This window comes from Saccopteryx bilineata, chromosome 5 (genome assembly GCF_036850765.1).
Source record: "Saccopteryx bilineata isolate mSacBil1 chromosome 5, mSacBil1_pri_phased_curated, whole genome shotgun sequence".
NCBI lineage: Eukaryota > Metazoa > Chordata > Mammalia > Chiroptera > Emballonuridae > Saccopteryx > Saccopteryx bilineata.
Window position 1 is genome coordinate 265195469 of NC_089494.1, and position 13436 is coordinate 265208904.

A 13436-nucleotide genomic window follows, 5' to 3' on the forward strand; every position below is an offset into this window, starting at 1 on the left:
CTGAGGCCATGCGCCTGGTCTGGGGCCATTGTGTTCCCTGCAGGTGTTTTACCCTCACCATTTCATGTCTTTTTTTTAATGTTAATTTGCCTCTAATTTATTTTTGTGTATAATATGAAAAAGGCATTTAACTCTACAAACAATTGAGCAGTTCCAACTCAATATAGATCTGCAATGCCAAATCAGACCATGTTTTTGTATATTCTGTGGCCGGTTTAGGGCTTCCTGTTTTTTCAGGCTGATTTCTCTGTTTTTGCATCATTGTCAGTATTGAGTGTTCCCTGTCTGACCCGACAGTTGTTCCTTCATTGTTCACCCTTATCAGCATCCTGGGGACTGTCCTCATTTAGGTTGTTTTTCAGATGGATTTTAGAATCACTCTGTGAAGTTTTTCTTCACCCTCACACCCACGGATACTGTGTGACATCTTTCCTAGATTGCATTCTCCCATCCAGGGGCATGGCATGGCTTCCATGTTTCCCCAGGGCCCCTTCCTTTGTAAAGATCTGGCACATTGTGAATACAGTACTTTTATTATACTTTCTATCTCACTGCTGGTGGGAAAGTTGATTTTTCTGTATTTACTGTGGGATATTTTTATGGCCTAATTTTTCTTTATAATTGTCATTGGTTAGCAAAAAGTTTCACTTCACAAATTAACGTAGGGAGAGGCCAACATCTTGGATGATTTTGAGACATTTCAATCAAGAACGAGGAATGCCTTTCCATTCGACGAAGTCAAGAACACTGTAAGGCAAGGGTCCCCAAACTTTTTACACAGGGGGCCAGTTCACTGTCCCTCAGACCGTTGGAGGGCCAGACTATAAAAAAAACTACTAACAAATCCCTATGCACACTGCACATATCTTATTTTAAAGTAAAAAAAACAAATGAGAACAAATACAATATTTAAAATAAAGAACAAGTACATTTAAATCAACAAACTGACCAGTATTTCAATGGGAACTATGCTCCTCTCACTGACCACCAATGAAAGAGGTGCCCCTATCGAAAGTGCAGTGGGGGCCGGATAAATGGCCTCAGGGGGCTGCATGCGGGCCCATGGGCCATAGTTTGGGGACCCCTGCTGTAAGGGCAACAGCAGCCTGCAAAGGACAGAGCCCTGAGAGCTGGGGGAGAAATGGGGAGAGAAGCTCTGGGAAATGAGAGCATTCAGAGGCCCACGGACCGGGGGACTTAGAAAGCCCCAGGCACCAGAGAAGACCCTGAGCTTTCGCTTGGGGTTGATGGCTGGGCTCAGGGGCAGCTGGAAGTGAGGGCTGAGGGAGTGTTGTCAGCAGCCTCGCTGGGCACTGAAGGGCCCAACACAGAACCAACCCACAGATCTGGGGACAATTTCCCTTAGCAGGTCAGATGTCGAGTTGATCTGTATTCTATCTGAGTGTTTCAGCCCCAGGACAGGACAGGGTCACCCACCCACCCCCCACCCCCCGTCTGCAGGACAGGCAGCGGCTGCTCATCCAGTTCCACAGAGGGACCAGGAAACAGCCCCGGGAGCAGGACAGGGTCACCCCCCCCACCCCTCCGTCTGCGGGACAGGCAGCGGCTGCTCATCCAGTTCCACAGAGGGACCAGGAAACAGCTCCGGGAGCAGGACAGGGTCACCCCCACCCCACCCCTCCATCTGCGGGACAGGCAGCGGCTGCTCATCCAGTTCCACAGAGGGACCAGGAAACAGCTCCGGGAGCAGGACAGGGTCACCCCCCCCACCCCTCCGTCTGCGGGACAGGCAGCGGCTGCTCATCCAGTTCCACAGAGGGACCAGGAAACAGCTCCGGGAGCAGGACAGGGTCACCCCCCCCACCCCTCCGTCTGCGGGACAGGCAGCGGCTGCTCATCCAGTTCCACAGAGGGACCAGGAAACAGCTCCGGGAGCAGGACAGGGTCACCCCCCCCCTCCGTCTGCGGGACAGGCAGCGGCTGCTCATCCAGTTCCGCAGAGGGACCAGGAAATGGCCCCGGGAGCAGGAGCCAGGCTGGCAGTCCTTGGTGCACACACTGTTTTGGATTGGTGTGTGGATGCCCCGGCATTTGGCCGGCTTACGGTTGCTCTGTCAGCATCTGTTTGGAGGGCTCGTGCCAAGATGGATGCTGCAGAGGCAGAAGGTGTCCCCGCCTGGCTGTTAGGCTGACTTTGAAACATTTATGAACCTCCAGGGAAAGAACTGTTGGGAGGGAGGGGTGGCCCCTCGTGTGGCCTCTCCGTGGACGTGTGGATGTGCCCAACGGCATGTTCTTTCCACGCAGGAAGGACATCCCTGCAGAACGTGTGACGCACGCAGACAGAGAGCAGACCAAGAAGGTGGTGTACTCCGTGGTCTATGGAGCAGGTAGGCTGCAGCCCCGGCCGTGGCCTGTGCTCACGTGTGGCCACGTCCTAGAGAAATCGTTGTCAGCCGGTGGGGCCCATTTTGTGAGTCCCTGTGCATCTTGACACAAACACTGACGAGAGCCGCCAGCCGCCAGACACCAGTCAGACCACTCACAGCCCTCCGGTCCGGTCCAGTGGGTGCTCTCGCAACCTGTCAGGTGAAAGAACGGAAGTGAGTGTCAACCTACGTCACCCAGCCAGGAGGGGTCTGGCAGTCCCACCCCTGGTCACACAGCTGTGCTGGGGATGTTTCTGTGCCTTGAGATGCTTGAGGGCACCCTCCTCCTCCCCCGAGACTCCCCCTCCTTCCCCAACCCCAGGCCCAAGGCTGAGCTCCCTTCCACTCCCTCCTTCTCCCCTCTCCCCTCTCCCCTCTCCCCTCTCCCCTCTCCCCTCTCCCCTCTCCCCTCTCCCCTCTCCCCTCTCCCTTCCTCTCCCCTCTCCCTTCCTCTCCCTTCTCCCTTCCTCTCCCCTCTCCCCTCTCCTTCCTCTCTCCCTCTCCCCTCTCCCCTCTCCCCTCTCCTTCCCTTCCCCTCTCCCTTCCCCTTCCCCTCCCCTCTCCCCTCTCCCTTCCTCTCCCCTCTCCCTTCCTCTCCCTTCTCCCTTCCTCTCCCCTCTCCCCTCTCCTTCCTCTCTCCCTCTCCCCTCTCCTCTCTCCCCTCTCCCTTCCCTTCCCCTCTCCCTTCCTCTCCCCTCTCCCTTCTCCCTTCCTCTCCCCTCTCCTTCCCCTCTCCCCTCTCCCCTCTCCTCCCCCTCTCCCTTCTCCCGTCTCCCCTCTCCCCTCTCCCTTCCCTTCCCCTCTCCCCTCTCCGCTCTCCCTTCCCTTCCCCTCTCCCTTCCTCTCCCCTCTCCCTTCTCCCTTCCTCTCCTTCTCCTTCTCCTTCTCCTTCTCCTTCCCTCTCCCCTCTCCCCTCTCCCTCTCCTTCCTCTCTCCCTCTCCCCTCTCCCCTCTCCCCTCTCCCCTCCCCTCTCCTTCCCTTCCCCTCTCCCTTCCCCTTCCCCTCCCCTCTCCCCTCTCCCTTCCTCTCCCCTCTCCCCTCTCCCCTCTCCCTCTCCCCTCTCCTCTCTCCCCTCTCCCTTCCCCTCCCCTCTCCTTCCCTTCCCCTCTCCCTTCCCCTTCCCCTCCCCTCTCCCCTCTCCCTTCCTCTCCCCTCTCCCCTCTCCCCTCTCCCTCTCCCCTCTCCTCTCTCCCCTCTCCCTTCCCTTCCCCTCTCCCTTCCTCTCCCCTCTCCCTTCTCCCTTCCTCTCCCCTCTCCTTCCCCTCTCCCCTCTCCCCTCTCCTCCCCCTCTCCCTTCTCCCGTCTCCCCTCTCCCCTCTCCCTTCCCTTCCCCTCTCCCCTCTCCGCTCTCCCTTCCCTTCCCCTCTCCCTTCCTCTCCCCTCTCCCTTCTCCCTTCCTCTCCCTCCTTCTCCTTCTCCTTCTCCTTCTCCTTCCCTCTCCCCTCTCCCCTCTCCCTCTCCTTCCCCTCTCCCCTCTCCCTTCCTCTCCCCTCTCCTTCCCTTCCCCTCTCCCTTCTCCTCCCCTCTCCCCTCTCCCCTCTCCCTTCCCTTCCCCTCTCCCTTCCTCTCCCCTCTCCCTTCTCCCTTCCTCTCCCCTCTCCCCTCTCCTTCCCTTCCTCTCCCCTCTCCCCTCTCCTTCCCCTCTCCCTCTCCCCCTCCCCTCTCCCCTCTCCCTTCCCTTCCCCTCTCCCCTCTCCCCTCTCCTTCCCCTCTCCCCTCTCCTTCCCCTCTCCCCTCTCCCTTCCCCTCCCCTCTCCCCTCTCCCCTCTCCCTTTTCTTCCCCTCTCCCTTCCTCTCCCCTCTCCCTTCTCCCTTCCTCTCCCCTCTCCTTCCCTTCCCTTCCCCTCTCCCTTCCTCTCCCCTCTCCCCTTTCCCCTCTCCCCTCAGGAGAATCAATGGGGCCTGATGTGCCCTCAGGAGAATCAATGGGGCCTGATGTCCCCTCGGGAGAGCAAGGAAGAAGTCAGTCAGGAGAGGCTGTGGCCAGCCAGCCTTGGAACAGTGCTGCTTTGAGCAGCAGGGCTCCTGCACAGAAAGGGCAGAGAACTTGTCTCCCTGCCCTGGAAACTTCGTTCACAAAGGAAAGGCAGCAGAACTGAACAAGCATCGGGTGCGAGAATGTCTAGGCAGACACAGTCAGTTATACCAAAGGGCCACCTTGTGCCTCCAGAGTGCCTCCTCCAGCCTTAGGTGACTTGTTGTGACGGGTCTGGAACCCACCTCAGACCGTGAGGCAGGCTCCCACGCAGGGCTCTGCCCCGTCCCCTCTGCTGGAACCCCTTGCCCCACGTGTCCACAGAGTTTACTCTCACTCTGTCAGATCTTCACTCAGCTGTCCCCTCCTCAGCCTTCCCAAGCAGTGTAACTGACCCATTTGTTGTGTCACATCTCTGTGGGTCAGGAGTCCGGGCACAGCATGGCTGGGTCCTCTGTGGGGCTGCAGTCAGAGCGTCCGTGGGGCTCTGGCCTCAACAGGAGGCCCCTCTCGGGCAGCCCTTGGCAGGCCTCTGTTTCTTGCTGGTTGTCTGCTCTAAGGTGCAGCCCTCAGTTCTTCCCAGGGCCTCCCAGCGTAGGCAGAGTCTACAGCCTGGGGGCTTTTCCTCCGGGCAGCAAGGGGGAGAGGCCAGCCAGCCAGTGCCGGCCCCTCACTGTGGTCCTCACACAGTCACGTGCCTGTAATGTTGGTTAGAGCAGTGTCAGGCCTGCCCACACACCAGGACAGGGGTCACAGGAGGCTGTGAAGACCGGGAGGCAGAATCAGGGAGGCCACAGGCCCTGCTCAGGAGCTCCTGCCAGCTCCGCCTGGCGCAGGGCCAGCACAGCCCCCTTGCTGAGCAAATGAATGAGCTGGAGGCTTTCTGCCCGCTTCTGAGAAAATTTTCTGTGCGTAGTTTCTGAGACACAGACAAAGCAGCTGAACTGAGGGGTGGCGGCAGGATGACACTGGGCTGTGCTCGGACTGGCTTGCTCCGTCGCCTGCCCCCGGCCTCCTCCTGACAGGGCTCCGGAGCCTTCCTCAGCCTCCGTCTGGGCAGAAGCCGTCTTCTACCAGTGGCATGGGGTTTTGGTGCCTTGCGACTCTCTCCAGAGTCACGTTACAGGCCTGCCACCGGCTTCCTCCTGACAGCAGACGCTGCTTCCTCTCCCTCAGCTGGGCAGCCTGGCTGGAGGCCTGGCCACCCCCTCCTGGCTGGGTGGCCTCTGTGCCCCAGCCACCGGGTCAGGTGCTGTGGGGCAGGGTTGTGGGGCAGTGCCTGGCACCAGCCAGCTCTTCTGTAGCGTCCACCACCACAGCTGGGCCCTTTGGTTCAGTGCTGGGCCAACAGTCCCCCCGCCAACTGACTGGCAGCACTGGGGGAGCACCTTAGATCCAACTGGGAGAGAGGCTAGAGTGTGAGGGGCTTCACGGGACAGCAGGGTGCACCCTACCCACTGCTCCCAACACGCCCAGCGTCCGTCCTCACTTCTGTCAGTCGGGCGTCTTCGGGAGTATTCACTTCATCTTTCTCTGGAGAGGAAAAGAGCTCCCCTTTGTAAATAAGCAGTGAGTCATTAGCCGTGATGTTGGTGAAAAGGGTAATTTGTCTGCTTTTAGCCCTGACAGTGACAGGGCTCCCTCCCTAAGCCTCCATCGCTGCTGCTGTTCACACTGTCGCCGTCTCGCTTGACTTCTGACTCCTGTGCCCCCGCCGCAGCCGTGCAAGGCTGCGGTGGTCCCGCTCACGCGTGCAGGTGAACATGGCAGCTCTCCTGCGCTGCCGAGACCCCTGGAAAGTCAGCAGAGGGGCTTCCGGCCAGCCAGCTTCTGCGAGTTGCAGTGCTGTGTTCTCACATAAACGTGCCTTTGAGGGTCCAGCTCTGGCTGCGGGGGGCACAGGGCAGAGGCGTGTTCAGTTGTCGTGGGCATTGGAAGGAAAGGCAGCAGGGAAGAAGCAGAGAGGATGCTCAGAAGGTGCCACCTGTGCAGCCCCCAGCAGCCTGTGGGCAGCCTGGTCCCCACGCCAGCCTCAGACCCACGCGCCTGGTCCCCACGCCAGCCTCAGACCCACGCTTCCCCCGGGGGGGGCTGCTCCCCAGAAACAGCAGCAGCCACGTGGGCCATGGAGCAGCGAGTACCTGCAGGCCTTGACCCACAGCACTCACTGAGTTCAGTCATTTGCCCACGAACAGTACACCCCTACCCCATCCTGGCCCTGCTGCTGGCCCCTCTGAGGCCATCTGCAAGGACCTCCTCCAGGAAGCCACTCGTGACTCTTCCGGTCTTGCCCCGAGCCCCTGCTGCATTAAGTCAGTGTATCACTTCATTCTCCCCAGATCGTTCCACATTTCCTCAGTCTGCATTCACGTCCAGTCACATTTGATCGGTAGGGATCGCCTACTGTGCGCCATGCCTTCGGCTCCCCAGTGGGCACCAGGAGGAGCGCGGGGAGTGTGCAGAGCCTGCTCCCAAAGGGCTGGCGTTTGGTAGACACCTGGGCAGGCCTCAGAGTACAACACTGAGAGGTCAAGGCCAAGGGAACCCAGGGGCGGCCCCCAGCCAGGTCAGACTGGGGCGGGGGGCGGGGCAGACTGCCCAGAGCAGCAGCACCGGGGCTGAGTTGGTCAGCTCTGTTCCAGTTAGACCAGCCCACATTCCTGGAGGCCCACTATGTGCCAGGTACTCTCTGGGCCCTAACAACGAGAATGAGAAACTGTTAGCACTTACGCATGGGGTGAAAGAGCCTTGGAGAAAAGGGAGTGAAGATTGTCTTCTTAAAGTTAAAACTACAGCTTGCACACACACGCGTACACACTCACGCACACAGAGGATGTAATCAGCCATCCGTGGGGAAAGTCAGATAGTGTATCCATACAGGATTGAAGAGATAGGGAGTGTCTCATTCTCGTGCGCCCACCAAGGGGGTCCTTACTCTCAGGGGGACAGGCCTGCATGTGACTACAGGGTAAACAGCAGAAACCCGATCAATTGAATCAATGCGTGGAGGAAAGTTGTGTGAAAAGAAGGAGCCAGTCTATACAAATTATGGGACAGAAGGCCCCGCAAAGCCAAAAGTCATCCTGCTCGGGGGACAGGGAAGACAGTGGCCCTTGTGTGTGACAGACCCACTGATAAGGGTATAGGGAGCAAGACCCCAAGGCCTGGACGCCTGGCTGGACACTGTAGTTTCATCTTAGTCTCTGTCTCTGTTTCTTTTGGAATTGCCACAGCACTTCCTCCTCTAGTGAACAGGCATTCTTTAGTCACAGAGACCTTGGCCAACCTCTCTTCTTCAGATATCCCAGCAGCTCCACTGGGGAAGGAAAGGAGGTCCTTCTCAGCCATCGGCATTGATAAAGAGAAGTGTGACTTCTGGTCATGGCCAAGTGTCCCCTATCAGCCCATGCTCTCACAGGTATCAACTATAAAGTAAGGGAAAAAACATATATAATAAACAACTACCTAAAAGTACTGAAAATGTGACCAAGAGCAGACAGAAATTGCAGGTTGACACAGGGTGAGTTTCCCTTTCTGTAGCTCTTTGCCTGAGGGAACCTCAGCCAGTGCTTTGGGTGGCTAAAATTCTGATTGAAGTTCATAACCTTACTAGCTTGAAGAACTACAGGGCGGAGAAGGTGGAGGGGAAAATCTCAGAGGAGAGCCAAAGAAGATCACCAAATTCTGCTCAAGTCTCTGACCCCTAAATACTCATGACTAGGGAAGACTTCAAACAGACCAGCCAAGGCTACAAGAACTGATTGGAGATTTCAGCTGCCACCCAATGCAGAGGGACAAAGTTTAAAATTTAACTTTAGCCAAATTAACTGCCCCTTTTAAAAAACAAAATTAGTACTCTTGAGAAAAACATAACAACCCAGAGTATTACAACATATCATTCACAATATCCAAGATACAACCCAAAATTATTAAACATATGAAGAAGCAATATAACTTGGTCCCTATTCAAGAGGAACAGCAGCCATGGAAGAAGCAGATCCTGAGATGACCCAGATGTTGGGAATTAGCAGACAAGGATTTTCAAGCCCCCGTTATAATTATACTCAAGGATATAAAGGAAAATATGCTCATAATGAATGAAAATTAGGAAATCTGAGGAAAATCAAAAGAATGACAAAATTGAAATTCTGAAACTGGAAACTATAATATCAGAAATAACAAATTCATGGCCTGACCAGGCAGTGGCGCAGTGGATAGAGCGTCGGACTGGGATGTGGAGGACTCAGGTTCGAGACCCCGAGGTCGCCAGTTTGAGCATAGGCTCATCTGGTTTGAGCAGAGCTCACCAGCTAGGACCCAAGGTCGCTGGCTCGAGCAAGGGTTACTCGGTCTGCTGAAGGCCCGCGGTCAAGGCACATATGAGAAAGCAATCAATGAACAACTAAGGTGTCGCAAAGCGCAATGAAAAACTGATTGATGCTTCTCATCTCTTCGTTCCTGTCTGTCTGTCCCTATCTATCCCTCTCTCTGACTCTCTCTCTCTGTCTCTGTAAAAAAAAAAAAAATAAAATAAAGAAAGAACAAATTCACTGATGGGGCTAAATGTCAGATTAGACATGAGAAAGGATTTGGCGCAGAAGAAAATTCCAGGTCCCGCCCAGCCAGACCTGCCTGAAGTATCAGCCACCGTCTGATTCTTTTCTGAAAGCCAGTGGCGTTTTCCATGAGAGAGCCATGGAGGAGGGGCCGTGATTGGAATGTCTAGAAACAAAGAGGTGTAGACGGATTATTTCAGCATAATGTATTCCTGAAGCTACCACATAGTCTTAGGTAATCCCTAAAAGGGAAGTTGGAGTGTTTTTTGTTTGTTTCTTTGTTTTCATTTCCAGCCAAATGAAGAGTCCGGCAGGCTTGGGCAGAGCACTGAGGCCTCCAAAGGCTCTCCTTCAGGAGAACTTTGTGAAGCACAGGGCACCCCAGCCTTTCCCACTCTTCCTGGCCATGCAGTGGAAGCCAACATCTGCCTCTTTTTTCTCCCACCATGTAAACACTCTTCTGTACGGAACTTCTACACACACTGGGCAGGCCTGGCTGGAGAGGAGCCTGGCTCAGAGCAGACAGTCCTTCCTTCCGCAGTGTCTTCTCCGGTCTTTGTATCTCCACCTCCGGGCTGTGTCTTCTGTGTCTGGAGGGCCCCTTGGAGTACCCTCTAGAGCAGGGGTCCCCAAACTTTTTACACAGGGGGCCAGTTCACTGTCCCTCAGACCGTTGGAGGGCTCCCACATACAGTGCTCCTCTCACTGACCACCAATGAGAGAGTTGCCCCTTCTGGAAGTGTGGCGGGAGCTGGATAAATGGCCTTAGGGGGCCAAATTGCGGGCCGTAGTTTGGGGACGCCTGCTCTAGAGCGACCCCAGAGTTGACCCGGGCGGAGGCAGCAGGCCTGCTCTCTCGGCTCCAGCCATGCTCCCAGGATGCAGGCCTTCAGCCAGTGCCTCTCTAGGGTTCCCTCCAACAGTGGAGTCCCTTGGAACCCGGGGTTTTGCCCATCACCCTGCTTCCCAGCAAGGCCCCCAGACCTGTCCCTATGGGCTCCTCTTGAGTGAAACTACCACATAGTCTTAGGTAATCCCTAAAAGGGAAGTCGGAGTGTTTTTTGTTTGTTCTTTTATTTAAATTCTTCTCTGGAGGAAAACGGAAGGGAATGACTCCACATTGAATACCACGTAGGAGCCAGGCTACTTGGACCTTTACCTGCCTTGGCTCATGGAGTCCCCCTAACAACCCTTAGGGGGTAAGGATCATTGTTCCTAGTTCACAGGTGAAGAAATGGGGATTATTGCAGGTCAGGTGACTTCCCCCAAGGCCACGCAGAACTTCCCACAGTGATGCAGCTGGACTCAGACCCGGGCCTGTGTGGTCCGAGCACCTGCACCCAGCAAGGTGGGCTGGAACTTAGGGTGCTGTCCCAACCACACACCTTGCTATAAGAAGCTTCACAAGAACACCTGCACCCTCTAGGAACCAAATACTGGTCTGGACAAAAGAGTCTCATAATAAAAGTTCCAAGGGTGTGTGCTCCTGGGTCCCATTGCCTCATAATCTGGCAGTGAAGCTCTCTCTTCCTGCCTTCCTGTGTGCCCTGGAAGCTTCCTGAAGTTCTGGACAGACGGAAATCAGGGATGGCACCTGCTTAATTCACAGCTTCCCCTGCAGCACCTAGCAGGCACTCAGCCAACACTGCTGAATAAATATGTTCACCAGGACCTGGTCAGGTTGACTAGCACCTCATGCTCAGATGTGACACCAAAAGCCAACACCATCTGGACCAATCAGAAGAGACCAGTGGTGCCAACTGGACCTTGACTCGCCATGTCTTCCACGAGTCTCCTGTTGGCTCTCTTCCATGCATGGTGGTCACTGCCTGGTGGCCTCCTGTTGGCTCACTTCCATGCGTGGTGGTCACTGCCTGGTGGCCTCCTGTTGGCTCACTTCCGTGCGTGGTGGTCACTGCCTGGTGGCCTCCTGTTGACTCTCTTCCATGCACGGTGGTCATTGCCTGGTGGCCTCCTGTTGGCTCTCTTCCATGCGTGGTGGTCACTGCCTGGTGGCCTCCTGTTGGCTCTCTTCCGTGCACGATGGTCACTGCCTGGTGGCCTCCTGTTGGCTCTCTTCCATGCACGATGGTCACTGCCTGGTGGCCTCCTGTTGGCTCTCTTCCGTGCACAGTGGTCACTGCCTGGTGGCCTCCTGTTGGCTCTCTTCCGTGCACAGTGGTCACTGCCTGGTGGCCTCCTGTTGGCTCTCTTCCATGCGTGGTGGTCACTGCCTGGTGGCCTCCTGTTGGCTCTCTTCCGTGCACGGTGGTCACTGCCTGGTGGCCTCCTGTTGGTTCTTTTCCGTGCACGATGGTCACTGCCTGGTGGCCTCCTGGTGGCTCTCTTCCGTGCACGGTGGTCACTGCCTGGTGGCCTCCCGTTGGCTCACTTCTGTGCATGGTGGTCACTGACTGGTCGCCTGTGCTCCTGGCTGGCTCTGATTTCAGTGTCTCTGCTCATACAGGGAAGGACCGCCTTGCTGCGTGCCTTGGAGTCACTATTCAAGAAGCCTCCCAGTTTTTGGAGAGTTTTTTGCAGAAGTACAGGAAAATCAAGGAGTTTGCCCAAGCAACTATTGCCCAGTGTCACCAGACAGGTAAGCTACCAGCTGCCAGAGCCATTAACAGCACCCTCTCCCTCTCCCTCTCCATCTCCCCCTTCATCTCCCTCTCCCTCTCCCCCTCCCCCTTCATCTCCCTCTCCCTCTCCCTCTTCATCTTCCTCTCCCCCTCCCCCTTCCTCTCCCCTTCTCCCTCTCCCTCTCCCTCTCCCTCCCCCTCTCCCTCTCCCTCCCCCTTCCTCTCCTTCTCCCTCTCCCTCTCCCCCTCCTCCTCCCCCTCCCCCTCCCCCTCTATCTCCCTCTCCCTCTCCCTCTTCATCTCCATCTCCATCTCTCTCTTCATCTCCCCCTCCCCCTTCCCCTCCCCCTCTTCCTCTCCCTCTCCATCTTCCTCTCCCCCTCCCCCTCCCTCTCCTTCTCCCTCTCCCCCTCCCCCTCCCCCTTCTCTTCCCTCTCCCTCTCCCTCTCTCTCTCCCTTTCCATCTCCATCTCCCTCTTCATCTCCCATACCTGACCTACAGCAGCTGGGTGGTCTCTTGGCCCTGCACCTCTGGTGGGCAGCTAGATAGATGGGAGGGTGGTGGGCTCATGTGGGAGCCTGGTGGCTGGGGACGAGGGGAGTGTTTTCCCTGCTGAAGCAATAGAGCCACAAGCTTCACCTGACAAGGATCCAGAGCCAGGCTCTGCTTGAAACAACAAAATTAATAAGCTTGAGTTAGAAAGGGATAAGTGGACAGATAAACATCGATAAATAACATCCTGCCCCAAAAATGAAAAATATATGTTCTTATGAAAACACGTGACATATTTATAAAATTTCACCATAATTTTGGTCACAGATTTCAAAGAATATCAAATAGAACATGTTCCGTAACCACAGTGGGATAAAAAAGGTTCTTTTATGTCAATATTTGTAGTCATTTGTCCATCTACTTATTTGGAAATATACTGCACTGACCATGTGGAGGTGCAGTGGGTAGAGTGTTGGCCTGGGACACTGAGGTCCCAGGTTAGAAAACCCGAGGTCGTTGGCTTGAGCGCAGGGTCGCTGACTGGAGTGTGGGATGATAGACATGACCTCAAGGTCGCTGACTTGAGCAAGGGGTCCCTGGCTCGGCTGGAGCCCCTGGTCAAACCACATATGAAAAAGCAATCATTGAACAACTAAGGTGCCGCAACTATGAGTGGATGCTTCTCATTTCTCTCTCCTTCTCTCTCTCTCTCTCTCTCTCTCTCTCTCCCTTAAAAAAAAAAAAAAGTATATGAAAAATGTGAGACATGGCCAAGCTGACACTTTACTTAGAGGTGAAGGAATACTTTAAAAGAGTTTTGTGTTTTTTTTAAGAAAGAAATCCTGGACACCAATGGTTTGTAGTCAACACAAGACATTTGGAAAAGAGTAGCAGAGTAAATTAAAGAAAAGGGGAAATAAATGTAGGAGCAGAAACTCATGACGTAGACGAGAGAAGAGGACCGATGGCAGTTGCCAAGGAAGCAGAGAGCTCAGCACGCACTCGAGCAGCGAGTTGAGTCGGCTGGAGAAGCAGCCTCAGCCGGCCCAGACTGCCCGATGGGCTCCCCTGTGTCCTCTCAGCACCAGACTGCCCGAGGGGCTCCCCTCAGCCGGCCCAGCCTGCCCAAGGGGCTCCCCTGTGTCCTCTCAGCACCAGACTGCCCGAGTGGCTCCCCTCAGCGGGCCCAGACTGCCCGATGGGCTCCCCTGTGTCCTCTCAGCACCAGACTGCCCGAGGGGCTCCCCTCAGCCGGCCCAGCCTGCCCAAGGGGCTCCCCTGTGTCCTCTCAGCACCAGACTGCCCGAGGGGCTCCCCTCAGCGGGCCCAGACTGCCCGATGGGCTCCCCTGTGTCCTCTCAGCACCAGACTGCCCGAGGGGCTCCCCTCAGCCGGCCCAGCCTGCCCGAGGGGCTCCCCTGTGTCCTCTCAGCACCAGA

At 55.9% G+C, this 13436-nt stretch overlaps 1 protein-coding gene across 5 annotated transcripts in view; it reads left to right on the forward strand.

Annotated features, from left to right (window-relative positions):
- The window catches only part of POLN (DNA polymerase nu), a 171184-nt gene that overhangs the window by 137138 nt on the left and 20610 nt on the right, over positions 1-13436 (forward strand). For all 5 annotated transcript variants that reach the window (XM_066278668.1, XM_066278669.1, XM_066278671.1 and 2 more), the window contains 2 exons: positions 2269-2351; positions 11390-11521. In XM_066278668.1, the coding sequence (XP_066134765.1) occupies positions 2269-2351; positions 11390-11521 (215 nt within the window). The remainder of the gene's footprint in view (positions 1-2268; positions 2352-11389; positions 11522-13436) is intronic.